The sequence below is a fragment of the Lissotriton vulgaris genome, chromosome 8 (genome assembly GCF_964263255.1).
Source record: "Lissotriton vulgaris chromosome 8, aLisVul1.2, whole genome shotgun sequence".
In the NCBI taxonomy this organism is placed as follows: Eukaryota; Metazoa; Chordata; class Amphibia; order Caudata; family Salamandridae; genus Lissotriton; species Lissotriton vulgaris.
In genome coordinates this window covers 669,702,312-669,723,096 of record NC_141696.1, presented here as the reverse complement: position 1 = coordinate 669,723,096, position 20,785 = coordinate 669,702,312, and the positions used below count along the sequence as shown (strand labels likewise).

At 47.4% G+C, this 20,785-nt stretch overlaps 1 protein-coding gene across 1 annotated transcript in view; it reads right to left on the bottom strand.

Moving 5' to 3' along the window:
* Positions 1–20,046, bottom strand: part of LNP1 (leukemia NUP98 fusion partner 1) — a 203,283-nt gene extending 183,237 nt beyond the window's left edge. Inside the window, exon 1 of the mRNA XM_086933364.1 lies at positions 19,843–20,046. Within this exon, the coding sequence (XP_086789490.1) occupies positions 19,843–19,998 (156 nt within the window). The 5' untranslated portion in view covers positions 19,999–20,046. The remainder of the gene's footprint in view (positions 1–19,842) is intronic.
* Between the last annotated feature and the right edge of the window lie 739 nt (positions 20,047–20,785).

The window sequence follows — 20,785 nt, the reverse complement described above, 5'->3', positions numbered from 1 at the left end:
ACAGGGTAGGGGCCAACACGCAACCCTGCCTGACCCCACGTTCGACAGGGAAGCTAGTGGTCACCTGACCCTGTTTCCCCCATCTTACACGGGCAAAGTTATCCTCATGTAAGCGCCTGACCAGCTCTAGTAGTTCAGGTGGAAGGCCCATGAGTCTGAGGGCTTCCCAAAGTTTAGCCCTGGGAACCAGGTCGAATGCCGACCTGAGATCGACAAAGGCGGCGTAAATGACACCACCGCCCAGAAAAACCACCTTCCAATACAGCATGGTAAGACGAAACACCTGGTCTAGGGTGCTGGTGCCTGATCTAAACCCTGCCTGCATGGGGGAGAGTATGTTATTCTGCTCAATCCACCCCTGTATTCTAGCCAGGGCCATTCGTGATACCACTTTTTGAATAGTATCGATCAGGCTGATGGGGCGATAGTTTTTTGGTGAAGATCGGTCCCCTTTCTTTATAGACTGGAAGTATCTCAGCCCCTTTCCAGGATTGTGGCACCCTTTCTCCTGCTGCAATAGAATTTGCCAATGTTGTTATATAAGGGACCCACAGATCAAGATTCAATTTAAAAAGGTCCGCTGGTACTGCATCAATACCTGGGGCTTTCCCAGACTGGATGAAGCCTAGTGCCTGTTCGGTGTCAGAGCTACAAAAGGTGAGCCTATCCCCATAGGATACTATTATAGTCCCTGCTAAGGGCTCGCCTGCCAACTGGGCGATATTGGGATCTTTGAATTGAGCGGAGAAAAATTCCACCCAATCTGCGGCGGAAACATGATTTTCAGGGGTCAGGGAATCAGAGCCCCTACCCCATCTGACTAACTCCCCAAACTTAATTTGGTTGGACGACTCACAGGCTTGAAGGAGATCAAGCCAGTACACATCATCCCATTCCCTTTTAGCTTCCCAAATAATGCGTTTGTAAGCCTGTCTCGCTATCCTGATGTCTGGAGTGTTTCTGGATTTAACGGCAGCAATTAAGATGCCATGGGCTTCTCTGCAATTTTTATTATACCAACCTTTGAATGGCTTCCCTTTCTGTTTTCTACATGGCCTAGTGAGAAGATCCCTAATAGCCGCAAAACATGCCTCGTGGAGATCCACAATAGTGGGCTTTACCCTATTTATTTATTTATTTATTTATTTACTGACACTTATAAAGCGCGAACAATTACCCTTGGGTGTCTCGGCGCTAGACTGCAGTAATGTTATTCCCTAGAGGTGCGGTATACAGTGGGTGTACTGTGTTATTGGTTGAATAACCATGTCTTCAAATTTTTTCTAAACTGTAAGAGTGATGGACTGGCTTTGACGTGGGATGGTAGGGTATTCCAAATTTTGGGGGCCGCAACTAGGAAGCGGCCCCCAAGCCGGTCTCCGATCTAAGTTCAACCAAGAAGAGTGAATAGCATTTGTGCGGTGCTACGACATCCTTTGTTTTCAGGAGACTTGGGCAGTATCACCCATCCATTTAAACGGCTACAAAACCTTCTTCTCCCCGGCATTCACCTCATCTTCAGGGCGAGCTAAAGGTGGGTCAGTGATCTATGTTTCCAACCTAATTCATATATCTATATCTATATCTATCATCAAGAGATATAGCAGACATCCTATCTCTAGTGTCTAGGACCTGTGCTTCTATTTGACAGACAAGCTCTTGGTCAGCTATGACCCTTGACCATTTGACCCGTCTTCTGTTATCACACAGAGCTAAGTCTGACGTGATACAAGCTGTTTCTGTCTGAGAGAGTCCTAGACCAGGGATCCTAGGTGCAAGTGAGAGTGGGTTATGATCGCTCTCTGGCCTGGTTTCTATCGACATATCAATTACAGAAGCCCAGGATTCGATGTTGATCAATATATAGTCGATGCAACTCGAACTAGACCCATTGTCAAAGGTTGGTTTTCCCGCCTTGTCGGACAGGCTGCGGCCATTCACCGCTCGGAGCCCCCATTCCAGGCAGAGCTCAAGCCAGTGAAGGGCAGCCTCCGTACCTCTGACAACCCTATTTATTGCTAGCGGGGGAATATTCCAGACAATATCCTCATCTATCCCTTCATCCTCGGCAAGACTCGGGATGGGTTCAAATGAGCAGTTCAGGTCACCAGCCACAATAATGAGCTGGTCACTTTTATACTCATTTAAAAAATCTTCCAAATCATTAAGGATAGGTTGCTTCCTTCCACCCTGACAACCTCGGGCATAGATATTAATTAAAACAATATCCTTACAATTTTCCTTGCTTAGGGATATACAAAGGAGATCAGTATTCTTCACCCGGATTTCCCTGGCGCTGAAACCAAGTGAGTTTTTTATCCATATAGTAAGACCACCCGAAGCCCTACCCCTGGAGCCCTGCGTAGCTGGTTTATAAAAATTTAGGAAACCTACTCTAAACAGGGGATCAACTGACCAGGTTTCTTGGAAAACGATGATATCATATGTGGTAATATAATCTACCCAATCATCGTTATCCAAGCGACCCCTTAATCCTGCAATATTCCATGAGGCCACCCTAATTTCGTTATCTGGATTACTGGGGCTGGAGGTCTCAGATTGGCCCTGAACTCCTAGTTCAGTCGGGATTAGATTATAAACATTGCCCATTGCTGATTGTGGGCCTGATGCTATCATCGAGCAAACCACACTAGGTACTGACAGGGTGGGTGGAGTAGAGTCTACTAGATGTTCTTAAGCAACCACCCCGCCGAGTCAGTCAACCTCCTCCAAACAGCCGAACATATTTTATGTGGGAACCCCCTGCCACCAGGTGTTCTGGTTATACCCACCAATCCCATATCCTCTGTGCCTGGGCTTTTGGATTGTCGTCCAAGACCCGCCCATTCCAAGCTGTCGTTGAGGAGGATAGAAAAAGCTGAGGGGTCTAACAACGACTGGGTGGTCCTCTGCGCACGAGGCCCACGAGCAAAGATGCTGAGCTGTATGGGGGTCAGCAAAGGACACCACTATACAATCACCAGTAATGGTTTTGTGAGTGGGTCCAACCCATGGTACTCTTCGCACCATTAGTACATGACTTCTTTGATGACTAGGCAGCTGTCTATTCGTGTTGAGCCAATAAATGACCTTATTTTTGAGAGACCAATGATCCTCTTTAGTTTGTGGGTCAAGAGCAGGTACACCAGCTAAAACAATGACATATGGACATGCCTCTGGTGGTAGGTCAATATAACCACCACGGAAATTCGGTCGACTAGATTCTAAAGATGGCATATTCTTGTTAGTCAAATGGGTAGGCTGTTGTACAACATCTTGTGGTCTAGATTTAGAGCGAGCTACATTCCGTTGTGGACAGGTTTGAGCCCTAGCATTAGATGGTGCTGTAGTCTTTGTGGGGCAAGCTTGTTGCCTGGGTTTGGGTGGTACTGGGTCCTGGGAAGGGGGACAAACGCCAAGGTTTGAGATAGTATTAGCGTTGTCCCCAATTTTCGTGCGGGGTTTTGGTACGGGTTTAGGACCTGGAGGTGGAGGGTTCGGGGGGGCCGGGGGTTCTGACTCTAGTGCCTGGGAAGCTAAGCCATCCCCCTGTGGAAACCTAGCTTCCATTTGCTTTAGACTAAGGCTAGCCAATGTGACGATAGTCCTGTCCATTTCTAACAAATGATTTTCAATTCTGGAGAGTCTAAGTTCCAGAGGGGAAAGTAACTTTTTAAGTGTGTCCCAAACAGTTTTTAAGAATTCCTCATCCCCTCTCCTATCCCCATCTATCGCACACAAACTACTCTCCTTTGACCCTTCCTTACTCTTTTCAGGGAAAATATCCACCGAAGGATCCAGCATCACACTGCTTGGGGCATGGATATTATCACTGCCTGGTGGTGCTATATTAGCTTTATCTTTTCCTTCCCTAACCCCAAATGTGGCCAATGGCCACCTACTATTAAAAAAAACTGGGATCTCGCAATTTTGGCCTTTTTGCGAGCAAAAGTAGACCTAACAAGACTTTTTTTCTGTCGAAGGGCAACCTTTTTATCATTAGCAGCAATCTTGGGCACAGCAATTTTTACTGGGGAGCTTGTGCCAGCCACAAATGTAGGTGGTGCAAACTCCTCCGGAAGTGTTAGTGTAGGTTCTTTAACTAGCTCAGAAGAGGATGTGCTTAGCGAGTGGTGTATATCTACCACAGTAAGTAACGGGCGAGGGCCAGATGTTCGCTCAGAGGTTAACGCTAGGGCAAGGTTTCCTAAGGATGATTTTTTGGAAGAAGCAATATTTAAAGACAATTTGCGTGCAGCATCTAGTTCTAGGGAAACCCTATGCTGCATTTTGTTAATTTCCGCATCAATGGCCAAGTTGGTCCTTGTGAGGAAATCATCCAGGGTCCCACTAGGTTTGTTAAGACCCTTGGCAGTTTTACTGCGACTTCCCCGTGTACACATGATCGAAAACAACAAGGAACAGTAGCACAAATAAAGTAACACAGATGGTGAAAGAGTCAGCCAAGGGATATGGCCCAGCCCAGACCTCTAAGACCTTGAACGGCCTCAAATGGCCCGCTCTTAGCCCGGTCTTTGCCCCGGGCTGCGTCCCGCGCTGCGGGAGAACGAACACTGTTTATAGTAGTTGGAAAGGGCGGGGGCGGAGCTACAGGGAGAGCGGACCGGAAGGTGGGCTCGGTCTTGCAGGGACACCTGGGTCAGGTAGTCCCTGCACGCTCGCAGCCCTGTAGCTTAGCTAGTCCCAGAGTCCTTCCCCAATTACTTCCACAGGAAGCAGGCAGAGTCCGCGCTAGATCCACGGCGAAGCGGCACCCGCGGAGCGGGTGCGGCGAGCTGCTGATTACAGGAGCTGGAGCTGCAGGTAGCGCGAGTCCAACAGTGCGCTAGGCTTGAAGGCAATAGTGAGGTGTCCCAAGGGTCCAGGGCCAGTACAGGTGATTTTAATGGCAATCCAATGGGCGGGGGGCGGAGCTACAGGGAGAGCGGACCGGAAGGTGGGCTCGTCTTGCAGGGACACCTGGGTCAGGTAGTCCCTGCACGCTCGCAGCCCTGTAGCTTAGCTAGTCCCAGAGTCCTTCCCCAATTACCTCCACAGGAAGCAGGCAGAGCCCGCGCTAGATCCACGGCGAAGTGGCACCCGCGGAGCGGGTGCGGCGAGCTGCTGATTACAGGAGCTGGAGCTGCAGGTAGCGCGAGTCCAACAATGCGCTAGGCTTGAAGGCAATAGTGAGGTGTCCCAAGGGTCCAGGGCCAGTACAGGCGATTTTAATGGCAATCCGATGGGCGGGGGGCGGAGCTACAGGGAGAGCGGACCGGAAGGTGGGCTCGGTCTTGCAGGGACACCTGGGTCAGGTAGTACCTGCACGCTCGCAGCCCTGTAGCTTAGCTAGTCCCAGAGTCCTTCCCCAATTACCTCCACAGGAAGCAGGCAGAGTCCGCGCTAGATCCACGGCGAGCTGCTGATTACAGGAGCTGGAGCTTCACGTAGCGCGAGTCCAACAGTGCGCTAGGCTTGTAGGCAATAGTGAGGTGGCTGCAAATTAATGGGCCGATCACACCTGCCTTTGTGGTGACGATGGGCACTCACCAGGGATGCCCAATGTCCCCTATACCATTTGCCGTAGCCATTGAACCGCTTGTGGCCAGGCTGTGGCAGCACCATGTGCAGCATAGCCACCTATATTCACTCCACAGGATCATAGTATTTATGTACGCGGACTATGTCACCCTGTATTACGTAATCCACAGACTCACCTAGACTCTCAGATCAAGGAATTCAACGGATTTGGGGGTATATCAGGGGTCACCATTAACTGGGCGAAGTCGCTCATATGCCCATTAATGGACGCGGTCTTGGTCTCAGAATTCCCCTCTGAGTTCCCACTCACATGGGCAAACACTCCCCCTGTCCTTCACCAGACAACAGTTATTGAAAAAATTGTGGTTCTTCCAAAATTCCTGTATCTGTTCATCAATCTGCCACTTTCCTTGCCACTCTGCTTTCACCGCCAGCACTGGTTGCACTTGATCTCCCTCACTTGGGCTGGTGGGCAGCCCAGGATAGCATGGAAGATAATTACACTCCCATTTGAGCAGGGCGGGCCCAAAGCCCCAGACATGGATCTCTATTACTTTTGTCCTCAACTGCAGTTTGCCCACTACTGGCTCTTCCATACACAGTATTAAGCCCGCACTACCCTGGGAGCATCATTGTGTGGTGCCGTGCCCAATTTTGTTGATGCAATATATGACCCCTAAATGCCCGAGGGTGTAGGTTGACACCGTGGCCTGTACAGTGTGACCTTGTAATGAGCTTTGTCGGAGTCCCTGACTGGAGTACCTCTTTGTTCTGTCGGTTGGCCTTATAGGGTACCCACAACAGCGGAACGTGAAACAGATTACACAATTTGAGGCAGACTTCCATGGGAGCGATTTACCCGGATGGAATCTTTATTATACTGAAGAAAGCCCTATAGCTCCCTGACGCCACACTACTGAACACTTTCACTTACTACCAACTGCAAGCTGCAGTCGGGGCAGCCCAAAACTCATTCCCGGAGGCCCCGCCCATATTCCAAGTCCTTGATGCAACTCTTACCACCCCCTCCCCTTGACTTCTGATCACGTGACTGTATACTTGTAGGAAGCTAGGATCTTTCTGCATAGTTACCCCCACTTTTTGCCTGGTGCTGTGCTGGTTTTTGACTAGTCTGACTGGGATCCTTCTAATCAGGACGCCAGTCTATCTGCTTTCTCCTGAAACTGTTATGTCTTGTACCTAGGTACACTCCAGATTGGATACTGGGGTACCCTTGTCAGTCCCTGGAATATGGTACCCATGTACCCAGGGCATTGGTACCCCAGAGGCCTCCCAAGGGCTGAAGCATGTATTATGCCACCAGTGAGAGGTCATGCTAAATGGAACTACAGGCCTGCCATTGCAGCCGGTGTAAGATGGTGCATGCACACCATACTTTAGATATATGTTTACTATATCTAAGGGTCACTGCACTTAAAACCTATAAGTCACCCCTATGCAGGCCTTAACAATCCTGAAGGCAGAGTACTTGGTTCTAAGTGAGAGGGTGCCAATGCATGATTGAGCAGGACACCCTTGCAGCCTAAGGAGTCCATTCTCCCGGGTTGTCATTGTCTCAGCCATTTATGACATATAGAGTGGCATTATGCGACTGTGTGATGACCAACTCTAAAACGGCTGAAAGTAACCCTATCATGTTTGGTGTCAAACATTGTGGAATCATACCCCCACACCGGTATCTGGTGTGGGAGGTATGATTCCACCCCTCAGAAATTAGCTGGTATTCCTGGTACCAACCTTCTAGTCCCGGGCAGCCCAAAAGGGTTGCTGCCAACCAGAGACACATTTCTGCCCTCCTGCTGCTGAGCCAAGCTCGAGCAGGGGAAGGCAGAACAATAGGCATCCTGCCACAGGGAGGTGTGACCACCTCCCACATCGGATTTAGTGTATTAGGCCTGGGTGGGTGCACTTGCTAGCAACTGAAAGTCTGCATGAGGGGCACATTTGGTGTCCCTGTGATTAGTCCAGTTCAAACTAGTCCTGCTTTGGCGCAAAACTGGACAAAGAACATGGGAGTAATTTTTCCACTGTCCAGGAGAGTCCCCTGAATCTGTCCAACCCTCTATGAGGGGTACACAAGGGCTTACCTGACTGTCGGACCCTAGATTGCACGTGGACAATTCTGAACCAGAAACCACTGAACTTCGACCGTCTAGACACTCTGAACTTCGCTGGACTTTGTTTGGGCCTGACCTTGTCTCCCTCTCAGTCTGGAGCTTTGTCTGTGCCCGTGCACCATACAGGCTCCGTGCAGGACCTGTGGTGCATCAAGGACAACTGAAGATATCTCCCTTGGAGTAAAGGAGTCACTCCCCTTCAACCGCAGGCACCACATCATGACTGACTGGTCTGCTGCTCCTGAGCTCCTCCGGACTCCAAAGACTTCAGCAACACAGTAGGTGGGTTTCCACGTCCCTCTCGGTCTGAGCTTCCTTCTCACCAAGTTTGAGGTCAGAATCCCTTGTGGGGGCTACTATACCTGTACCCCTGTGCACCGCGTTCATTTGCAAGTGCATATGCTTGTTGGCATTTCCAGAACAAGTGCACTGGGCTCTAAGTAGCCCCAACCTCTGGCAACATTTCCTACAAAGAACTCCACCCTTCTTGCACCAAGTGCTCAGTGGGCTGCTGCTTCGTGAAACTGCTCAAGGTCCCCTTGCGACTCCTGTGCCTCCAGCCTTTGGGTCCCCTTGAGGGTCAATACTGCTTTTCTTGGGTTCCCCTGATTGCTCCATGCCTGCCCTGACTCTCCTGTGTTTGGTGAGTCTCCTGGACCCTGTTGAGCCGAACCGTAACCTTCCTTGTCCTTCCGCATGGGTTGCCGCTGTCAAGGCCACTGACCCCTCAGCGATCGACATCCTTTGTGGGACAGCTCGCATCTGGCTCCCGGTTTCTCTTGATGTCTCCTGGTGCCTGTGTCTGTAGAGTCAAGAACCCCCTCAACGCACCTGAAGCACCTGACATCGGTGGGCATTCATCTACCGAGCCCCTGGTCACTCCTGAGTGACCCAGACTCTGTCCCCTCTGCTTTCAAGTACTATTCAACAAGAATCCACCTTGGGATTCCAACTGACACTTTTCTTCTTCCCAGCAGTGGCTCTTCTTCAAAGTCCTCCATAGAGATCGACAGCGGTTTCCGATGCCACTTCAAATCAACGCACCAGGTTTCCCTGGGATAGGTAACTCTGGGACTACGGTATCCACAGGTGGGATGGGTGTCCAACCTCCTAAGTTCCACTGGGTTTCTTCGAAGTCCACTTAGAAGGCTCCTTGGACTTTAAAACTGCAACTGTGACTCTCCCATAGCATTGTATGGCACCCACGGTTGTGTTCCCACAGTGCACACTTCCTGCATGGGGTCCCTACTTACTTACCTTGGTAGTTCCTTGGGGTCCCAGCGATTCCTCATCCTCTAGACACTGTCTTGACTCGAGTTGTGGTTCTTATACCACTATTTTAGTATATAGTTTGATCTCCCCCTAGAGCCCACTGTGTATTAGTGCTATTTACTATTGTTTTTGTGCTACAGTATTGTGTGATTTGTGAGTATCTTCATGTAGAAGATACTGTGTCATACTTAGAGACTGTTATATCACTAAATACATCTTTTTATAACTACTTTGTGGTTCTCCTTTCATTTAACCAATACTATAAGGTTGCAATCTGGTAAAACAAGCTGCTTAACATTCCTCTAAGACTAAGCCTGAAGGCTTCTCTCCACAGCTACCACTTGGATAGCTTTCTAAGGTTATCTTTGACCTCTTAAAACACCATAAATGTTGTTTGGACTGGTGCAAGGTGCCCATTTTCATTAGTGGACATCATATACCAGGCCAACTTATCACAATGCTGGGATGCAGGAATCTGCAAACAAAACAGGTGATGGACCGAATGTGGATCAATGTCACACATTCATCCCAGTCCAAAGATCTGGGCCCAAATCCATCGTTTTTTTGCACTCCACACCACCCTGGGTTAGACAATGGCGATATGCAAATCAGCTCCGACCCTGTGCCCCATGGGAACAGTCCATTCCGAACTACAAAAGCCATGTCCTTCCCAGAACGGAATCAAGCATCCGAGGACAGGACCGGTTTCGAGGTAACACCTCTCATCAGCCCGGCTAGCTTGACTCCAGTAGTGTGGAGTGCCTGGGACCCACGTCGTTTTTTTGTTTATAAACATTTTTGTTGTAATTTTAACAAATGAAAATAGACGCAAACACTTTGCAAGCGCAGTACATCTATGTCAACCTATTTTTTTTGTTGAAAAATCGTTTTTATTCGCATTTCATTGTATAACACAGTACATATGTATCAATTATCGCAGGAAGTAAACATCTTATTAATTACAGATCATGGTAACATTTATAGCCATATCCCAGTTCATATCCCATCTGTTAGTGCAGTAGACAGTATCATCGATATGGGGGGGTACATGGGTGTAAAAACATGTGTCCATGAGAGATGGTCTGTGATCTGCAATGATGCTCGGGCGTGAACTCTCAACATCAGCCCTGTGAGTGATTCGCTGCTATGCGAGCAAATAACAATCATAACTCCTCAAACCTGTGAATGGAACATGGGTACACTGTGTCTGAACTAGTATCTCGTCATCAGGGCCAACGGGTAACAAGCATTGGAAATGCAATAGGTCTCGCAGTAGTAAAGTTTGAGCTATAGGTGTTATTTATTTTTTTGTTTTTTATTTATGTGTTGTTTTTTCTAAATAGCTAAATTAATAGCTTTCTTCTTTACAAAGCCAATAGTTATAATTTTTGTAAATGTGACACCTCTAGTATTTGTAAAGCAACATGTTTTGTATTAACGGGACTTATATGTGACATATGTATTGATATAAAAAAAATCAATGGCTTTAAAAAACAATTAATAATTAATACGTAAATAAAATGGATTTTATTTTATATTGCCAATAGCTTAAAGTTTATTAAATATATTTAGTGAAGATGCTGTGGTTGCGCTGAGTGAGGGTGAGTGAGGGTGAGTGAGGGGTTGAGGGTGAGTGAGGGTGAGGGGTTGAGGGTGAGTGAGGGTGAGGGGTTGAGGGTGAGTGAGGGTGAGTGAGGGCGAGTGAGTGAGGGTGAGTGAGGGCGAGTGAGTGAGGGTGAGTGAGGGCGAGTGAGTAAGGGTGAGTGAGGGTGAGTGAGGGTGAGTGAGGGTAAGGGGTTGAGGGTGAGTGAGGGTGAGGGTGGGTGAGGGTGGGTGAGGGGTTGAGGGTGGTTGAGGGTGAGTGAGGGTGAGGGGTTGAGGGTGAGGGTGGGTGAGGGTGAGGGTGAGTGAGGGTGAGGGATTGAGGGTGAGGGGTTGAGGGTGAGTGAGGGTGAGTGAGGGTGAGGGGTTGAGGGTGAGTGAGGATGAGGTGGTGAGGGCGGGTGAGGGTGTGTGAGGGTGAGGGTGAGTGAGGGTGAGTGAGCTAAATAGCTAAATTAATAGCTTTCTTCTTTACAAAGCCAATAGTTATAATTTTTGTAAATGTGACACCTATAGCATTTGTAAAGCAACATGTTTTGTATTAACGGGACTTATATGTGACTTATATGTATTGATATAAAAAAAATCAATGGCTTTAAAAAACAATTAATAATTAATACGTAAATAAAATGGATTTTATTTTATATTGCCAATAGCTTAAAGTTTATTAAATATATTTAGTGAAGATGCTGTGGTTGCGCTGAGTGAGGGTGAGTGAGGGTGAGTGATGGTGAGTGAGGGTGAGGGGTTGAGGGTGGGTGAGGGTGAGTGAGGGCGAGTGAGGGTGAGTGAGGGTGAGTGAGGGTGAGTGAGGGTGAGTAAGGGTGAGTGAGGGTGAGTGAGGGTAAGGGGTTGAGGGTGAGTGAGGGTGAGGGTGGGTGAGGGTGAGGGATTGAGGGTGAGTGAGGGTGAGGGGTTGAGGGTGAGTGAGGGTGAGGGTGAGTGAGGGTGAGGGATTGAGGGTGGGTGAGGGTGAGTGAGGGTGAGGGGTTGAGGGTGAGTGAGGATGAGGTGTTGAGGGTGGGTGAGGGTGAGTGAGGGTGAGGGTGAGTGAGGGTGAGTGAGGGTGAGGGTGAGTGAGAGTGAGGGGTTGAGGGTGAGGGGTTGAGGGTGAGAGGGTGAGGGGTTGAGGGTGAGTGAGGGTGAGTGAGGGTGAGTGAGGGTGAGTGAGGGTGAGGGTGAGTGAGGGTGAGGGGTAGAGGGTGAGTGAGGGTGAGGGTGAGTGAGGGTGAGGGTGGGTGAGGGTGAGTGAGGGTGAGGGGTTGAGGGTGAGTGAGGGTGAGTGAGGGTGAGTGAGGGTGAGGGGTTGAGGGTGAGTGAGGGTGAGGGGTTGAGGGTGAGGGGTTGAGGGTGAGTGAGGGTGAGGGGTTGAGGGTGAGTGAGGGTGAGGGGTTGAGGGTGAGTGAGGGTGAGGGGTTGAGGGTGAGTGAGGGTGAGGGGTTGAGGGTGAGTGAGGCTGAAACAAATATATGGTTTCAAAAAATCCAAATCGTTCATGATAATAATGCCATATCTCTAAACTATTTCCTAGAATACACAATTTGAATTGGAGATTACAATAAACATTAACCTTAAACCAAATGGATAACCAAATAAGCACGATCAAAATTCACAGCTCAAAGGTTCGGAACAGACCACATCAAACTCAATTGTGAAAAAAAGTCAAATATATTATTGCGTTATGTTAGTCTTTTACAGCCGAATACAAAGAACCTTCGTTTGTAGGTTGATCCCAAAAATTACAGTTAGTAAAGGTATTTTAAAGGTGGAAGGAGTTTCTCTTGCAATATGAGAACAATTAAGTAGACTCCTCTCACATGCAAATAACTTGTAGTCCGATTTCTCCTTCACCTTTACAGGTTTCTGATATTTCAGACAATATATTGACGTACCATTTAATTATGCACAGCCAGCCTTTGATTTGAGAAATCATGAATTACGTATAAGCTGCTTACGTTATTTAACCAGCAGTAAACTGTATAAGCAGGAAAAACTTACTAGTTTTTGGTTTCAACAAGCTTGAAATGGTGAGGTGAGGCTGCCGGACTGACGGCCAAGTAGAATTTGCTGAAAAGGTTTGCCAGGTGTTGCGATGTATTTAGTTGGTTGGCGAAGGGGGTGTTGTGTATTATTCCTGCTTTTTTTTAGCCGAGCTGCTGCAGATGTTGTGAAGACATTTGGCAATGTAAACAGCTGAGCTGAATGGCCGGGAATGAGTGGGCGGTCGAGGAGGACGCTGCCGATTTGGTTAATGTTGGAGAAGGCTGAGAACAGCATGCTCGGGAACCAAAGGGCGGTGCAACCTGACGACTGGCCATGCCTGGGTCATGTGATACGACACCAGCAAAGCTGAATGGGGCGCGCTGGTCACATGACGCTGAAAGGGCTAGTTGACTGGCTAATGTAGACCCAGAGGGTGGTGAGAAGAGACATGATGATACCCGATCCCCAACTCCTAATGCATGTTGGGAGTTGTGTGATTCACATCAGAGTCCAACGCGACCTGCTTGTACTGTGGCCCAAACAGAAACAGCTCAGGCGAAGCCTTGCATCCCAAGCAAACAATATACACCCAAACTAACCCAGCGCCACATTCAGCGGTGTAGACAATGTAGTGGCAGCAGGGCATGACGTCCCTCTCCAGACTCTTGCATCAAGGCGCTCCATCAGAGTACAGACTTTCCTATCTTGAAGGGAAAAAGTAAACTCGCACCAGAGTATTCCAATATAACAATCCAAAGCTTTAAATCGGAGACCCTGCAAAGTATACGCACAAAAAAAACCACTGGAAATAAGGCATTTTGGGTTAAAAGCAAAAATAGCTTGACGGCGCGACAAATAATTTGCTTGTGCAGAAAGAAAAAGGTGTGTTATTGATAAAGATGTGGTTCCTCATTTAAAACCGCCGGGCTACCTTGGCAAATAATTCACACTCATCCCCCACAGCCCAGGTAAACCGACCCTGCTCATATTGAGCCCGCAATTCCACCCTGTTCATGAAGGAGTAAGAATAAGGTGTAAGTAATGAAACGCTTACCCTGCTGCAGTCTGCCTAAGTGTCAACTCCGACAAAAGCCCTAGCATTCCTCCCTGCCCTGTTGCCAGGCCAACTCACAGTGAGGCAGGAAAGCGAGAGACTGGCTCTAATAACCCCCTTTGGAGGAGAGAGAGAGAAGGAGCTGGGAGGCGACAGCAGGGCGGAGCTCCTCTCGGCTTCTGTTAATGAAACTCCAGGAAATGAGTCAGTGCCTACTAACACATCCCTTCAATACAACTGGGCATCAAGTTACCGACCACCCAGCTCAAAACAGGAGTGCTCTGGGACAACGGCTGCAACTGCCTGGAAGAGTAAAAGTGGGAGATCGTGGGTGCGCCGAATGCCAGGGCCCAGAGGAAGGGGCAGATCGGAGCAGACGACTCGACAGCACCATAGAAAAGGCATAATGGCAGCCTCCATGGGAGGCGGGCACACTAGATTCAGCATGCCCAACTGTCTAGTGGCCCCGCGCCATCTGCTGCGCCGTCACGCCTGTCCCGATTCCAAGACGATCGCAAACTGCATTTTGGCGCTTGCAGTTTCGCTTTTACACTTGCAAGCCTGGACTCAACATCCCATCATGCAAAGTTCTGGAGGTTAAAAAAATCAGACATGGCTTTAGGCGTCTAGGACACGAGGCCACTTGACAGGGCGCGCGCCAGCCAAAGAGGAGACACGTGTAGAAATCGTAATTTGGCTTGAGGGCGATGTGTTTACGTAAATATCTGTAAAGGAAACTACAAAAGCATAAAGCGACTCAGAGATGGTAAAGACGTGGGAAATAGGAGTCGTAAAGAAAACAGTCTTTTCAGAGCAACTACAGAGCACAATCGAGGTCCCGTCCAACGACTGTATTCAAGGCGACCGTTTTTGTTGAGTGTGCTTTGCTTTTAACTCCGCAAAAGCTAAACAAATGAAACAGACTTTAATCGCTTACGCGTCCTTTCTATAAAAGCTTCAATTTCAGAGTACAATGAAAACATGCACTTTGTGCTGAGCAGCGTCCTTAGCACTAGAAACGGCATACAGTACTTGCTAGACAACTGCTGGCAAACGTATCTACTCAAATATGGCGACGGTCTATGCCTACGTGAAAAACCTAACCGTTTTAATGGGGCCGATTCAAAACCACCTAAAAGTAAAAGAAAGTCTCAGAAGATGTATAATGCGGTTCTCTATTGTGGCTAGACAGGAATAACATTTTATGATGTATTCCGAGATACATAATCTTGTCAACAAAAAAAACTATACTCCCGAAAATAAATAAAAAGTAGCCTATACACATACACACATCACTAATGAAGAAAGGAATTGAATTAGCCAAGCCGTGTTTCTCAATCTTTCAAATAGCTTCTCAAGATGGCTGGCCGTCTATGTTAGACATCGGCAATCGTGCCCTTAAGGTAACCTAACTGCAGCCAATGCGTCCAGTGACTGCATGTTCTGGAGGAAAAGGGATACCAGCTGATCGCAATATTCTTGATATTTGAGTTTGTAGATGTAAAAACTGACTAGCAGCCATGAAGCTATCTGGCAACCTCTATTGAACAAGACGGAGGGAAGAGAGGGGAGGGGGGAGGAGAAATGCGACACGGCGGGAAGGGGAGGGGGCTGAGCGGGTAAACAAAGACGGACGTGCACGCGCTTTTAAGCTCAATGCGCATGCGCATTGAGCTTAAAAGTCACGGGCACTGCAAGGAATCGCCACGATTCCTTGCAGTGTGGATAAAGAGTGGATAAGTCCCAATACTCTCGCCTTGCTCGATGCGCATGCGCATCGACAGGCGAGACCTAAAAATGTCTGGGTTAAACTGCTGGACGCACGGCGCTGTGGGGGGGGGGGGGGGCAGGGACCCCGAGGAACGGGAACGTCATGTGGATAGTATGTCCCAGGCTACTGTCACCAGCCCATGAAGTGTCTATAATACACAGAGACTGCAGCGGATGACTCGGCATGTGTGCGCACCGCGGGGCAGCAAGCGCTTTGGGGTGGTGGTTCGTCCGCCGCCTCCTGTTTAAAGGAGTGTAAATGATCGCCCATGCCATAGATATGGGGTGTTTACGGGCACCCTTAAGCTCCTCTGATCGTAACACCTCTTCCTCTGCGCACCCCATTTGTTGACCGCCCCCCGCCAAGCCGCCGACGGGGGCCCCTTTGGGTCCCTCCAGTACATTGCAATACAGCGTTTAGCCAACAGCAGCTCCAGAGATGCAAACCGCGTCTCAACTTCCATCAACTTAGGCGCTTGTATATGCCCAGTGCGAAGGCCTCTCATGTGAATGTCAGTAAGTCCCGTAACTGTGAGAAGCGTGGCATGAACTCCTGCCCAATGAGCGCCAGACCGTCCCAGAACATGAGGTGAAAGGATGCGGCGGGCATGGGACACCTGGGACACGTAAAGGTCGTGTCTGGTTAATACTGTTGGAGCTTCTCGGATGTCAAGGCGCAATGTAGTATGTGAAGTTGGATGCTTTTAAAACGATAGTTATGGTACACTGTTTGGGGGAATTCTAACGCCCGGTCCCATTCCCTATCGTGCAGAGGTCTCTGGAATTCAGCTTCCCATTTTTCCCCCAAGGGGTGTGAGGGTAATTGGGTTCAGACTGCCCACACCGCTTTGTAGATCCAAGTAACCAGGTGACGTTCCGGGCCCATCTGCAGTAATGTATGTATCACTGGGTGTGTGGAGGCTCACTGTCTATTGTGTGCCCCAGGGTCCGACAGTCTGCTAGCAATAGACGATGCAATAGAAATAGTCCCCTGGGGATCTCCATATCTGCTGCCAGTCACCCGAATGTATGCAGCTCTCCATTCAAGTAGAGACTGCCTACCTCTGTAACCCCGTGCGATGTCCAAACGCGGAGCATCCGCTCAGTATAATGTGCCCGCCGCCCGGCCCCTGGGGAACCCCACCAACGGCAGGACAGGGCAGTACATGGGTGTCTGCGTCTCGCGGTTCAGTCGATGTATGGTGACAGACAGGCTCGGGCTACCGTCATCTGGACAGTACATCTATGTCAACCTAACCAAGTATTTTGTTTTCACAATGGAACATCAGATTAACATCGCGCCTGATAACATTACCAAAACCCGTCTACCTCGGGGAGCATTTCCACTATTGGCCCAGAACTGTTGTGTGTTTTCGCGCTGCTGCACAGGCCTTTGTGCGAGGCATGGTCTTTTTTTTTGTGCAAGTGATTTAGCATAAACGTTCATGCCTCTAGTGAGTCCATTCACTTAGTAGTGGGGCCTCTGCACCTCGCCAATGACGGGCCACACCCCTCTTTGCAACCACTAAACCAACTGCGACCAGCATGCCAGCATGGCGCGGGCCACGCAAGGCAACCAATACCCCCGCATGCCAGCATGGCGCGGGCCACGCAAGGCAACCGATACCCCCATAGGATTATATTAGAGTCTGGAACTATTTCATGTCCAATTATATTCACTAGGACAACCATTCCAAGATTTAGAGGTGTCTTCTGTCAAAATATACACAGGCTATGCCCTCAAGGTGCGTTATTCCCCAGGTTATTGTGGATTAGGAGTACAATGGCACTCATAAACATAGCTGCCAATTTTCAAGGTCCATGCGTGATGTGCTGCTCCAGTCCAGGTTTTTAACTTTGAATTCTGGAACTTATATTCCTGTCTTATAATGGTATAAACAAAACTACTAGTCCCAGAATTCAAAGAAAAACCCGGGTCAGGAGCAGCCCATCACCATATGGCCGGAAAAACTAGGCAGGCTGCGTAAAGAGCGACTTGCATGGCATAAGTCCGTGCTCTTTTGTGGGATATTCTGTCTAATGTGTGCTACAGGATATTTAAATGTGAAATGCCATGGTGGCAAATGTTTTGGATTTTCAATTGAATGTATCTACATAACGCAAACCTAGCTCGAAGGAAACATAGCGCTGAAGGTGTTTACAGTAAATTACATAATCACAGTAGGTCAGGCCCAGTGATTAAGAGACAAAAGCAGGACCTATGCATGACTATAAAAGACCAGATATTGCTTACTGCCACGCAAACATAGCCAATGAGCGAAATAAAAGGAACAACAATCACAGAGATTTGACACAATATATGCAACAATGTATAGACAGATTTTGTCCACTCCACCTGGGTGTATGGACATCAATTTACCAACATGTTAGGGGTAAAGGAAGTGACATCACACACCCAATGACCCTAACACATCAAAAGAAGTGACAGTTTATATCTTTGACCCTCAATATCCCTAGGAAGTGATGTCACTTGATCTTAACCCAGGTGATATTAAAATAATTGACATTGATTTAGTTCCATAATACCTTTGTGATTAACATGAAAGCACTACACAAATGTCTGTTTTGGATACACCAATATTAAGGTGCTGACATAATCTACAAGAGTGGTGGAGTGTATTACAGTACTTGGCCTACACTATAGTGAGCAAATCGAATGAGCCAGACTTCTTCTGGGAGGGGTTTGAGTGGCTTAACTTCTGAGAAAACGTAGAAAAATGAGGTCCAGTAGTGCATTTTAAAGCACAAGTTTCACATAAATTGCTAACAAGCCATGGGCTCTGAAAGGGCACTTGTCAAATATATAAGTCCTGCCATGGTGTGCACATCCAATGAAACCTGACGCTCCCCAGGAGTCAACCTGATTGTTTCCAAAATGTGCTATAGGTGCACCCATATGCCAAAAATAACCTCCATTGTGCCTGGGCTAGTATTTTGTCATGGGTGCCCCCTTATGGTAACAATTACATACAATATACCTGTCTCATAATTTTGCTATCCATATACCAAGAGTGATCAATGTGCCTTATGTTATGGCTGTCCTCCTCCTAAATACCACGTGTCCTCCTTTAGGATAAGTATCACCTCCAGTGTACAAGTGACAACATTTTGCCATGGATACCCCTAATGTCAAGAATTACATTACATCTAGTACACCAGTACCAGTATTTTACCATGGGTGTGCATTATTCCAAGAATTACCTCCAGTATGGCAGGGCCAATATTTTGACATAGATGTCCTACTTGTCAAATATTACTTCTACTATGCCAGTGACAGTATTTGTCACAGGCTCCTGTCATGTTAAGAATTGTCTCAATAAGTCAGCTTCAGTAGTTTGCCATGCATCAAAGGCAGACTCAATCATAAGACCACATTCTCACTCATTTAAATTCGGCCACCCACAGTCCTTCTCACCTACTCACTGTCACTCAGTCAATCTCACTTACTTTAACTCAATCTTGCTTTCACTCACTGGTTCTCACTCATTCACACGCTCATTCTTACTCTGATTCACTCAAACTTACTCACACTGACTTAGTTGCACTCACTCTTAATTTCACTCCCTCTCGCTCATTCTGACTCACTCTGACTCACTCATACTCACTGACATTCAGTCTCATTTTTCTTCTCAATCACTGTTTGTCACTGACTAAAACTATCACTCCGACACACATGCTCATATACAAACGTCCACGCTGACACATTAACAGTCCGTCTCTCACACAAACACACTCTCACCCGCAAGCATTCACACAACAAACCTTTAACATTTTTACTTACCTCAGTTGACATAGTAGACTCCATTACACATCTTGATGCTCCATTTTTATGGCACTAATAGTGAATATTATACAAATATTAACTGTTAGTATTATAAGAAATGGGCTAAAAACAGGGAGGGCGAAGACGCAGGTTTTCTTGGCACTGATTTTGTCACCTCAGAGGCTTGAGATCACAAAGACAGTGCCAGGGTTTGCAAGCGGTAAGCCAGACGTCGAAATTGGGACCACAGGCTACCCCTAAATGACGTCCGTGCCTGGGTGTAAGAAAGATGAGCAGCTATTTACGCCCCCAGCCCCACACATGCTACCCAAAGTCTCGCCAAGGCAGATGAAGCCAGGTCACAGGTGAGCGAGTTTTGGCATGAACAAGCTCAAAGCCCATGTCTGACTGACACCTCTCCATGCAAGCCCAAATATATACATATACATACATGCATACATATATATATATATATATATATATATATATATATATATATATATATATATATATATATATATATATATATATATATATATATATATATATACATACATACATACTACATACATACATACATGCATACATGCTTACATATATACATACATGCATACACATACATGCATACATGCATACATACATACATGCATACTACATACATACATACATACATAGTGTATTACTCCCAGTCTCCTTACCGGGCATGGAAGTGATGCTCTCCGTTCATTGATGAGGCGTGTTTGGCGCTTCCTGTTAGCTCTTCCATGTTTGTCACTGGCCTCAATTCCATTGTGGCCCCAGTAGCTGCTCATCCATTTTGCAAAGTGCACATCATCGTCCTCCTCATAATCCATGTACTGTGGCTTTCTGCTCAGTTGGGCGTCCAAACAGGAAAGGAGGCGGGCAGATGAAAAGTGCAAGTATAGCACGTTGTCAAATATGGCCGACGCAAGGCAAGATAAGAAACCTTAGCTTCGAAACCGAGCTCGCTAGGGTAAACCAAAGCTATTCTCAATAACTGAGGTTTATAACTCAGCCATGTGTAACCTATTTAGCTTGTGGTTCGGGTCCTGGCAGTGTGCTCTTTTAATCTTTCCACTGCATTGACATCCATGTCGCCCAGCCCAGGGGGTGCAAAGCCTTTCATAGATTTTACTGGCCGGTGCATCTAGTTGTCAATAAATGCAGCTTTGCAGACAAGAACATGCCTTAAAGCTATTGTTCGTGCCATCATTTAAAAAGGGATTGTTAATGAGAACAAATAGAATGAGTGTATTGATTATTGCCAGAAGCAGGCAAGGCACCTTTGCTACGAAAGTCGAAAATACTTCATGGGAGAGGTTTTCACAGTATCTGTATTATCCGAATACCATATATAGAAATAGTATATGCAGCATATCAAACTATTTGTTTGCTAAAAAAATGAACTTCATTGTACACAGACAAATGGCGTGATCAGTGGCAAAAGGTGCATATTAAGCACCAAAGTACAGTAACCTTGTTCAAATCCTACTAGGATTGGGAGACAACTTACCAGAGGCGTTTGGTCATTCTGATACTTTGGAAGTTTAGGTGAATAACATTTGTCTTCGCTTTTCTTAACTCTACTGCAATCCACAGCAGCATAACAACAAAACAGCA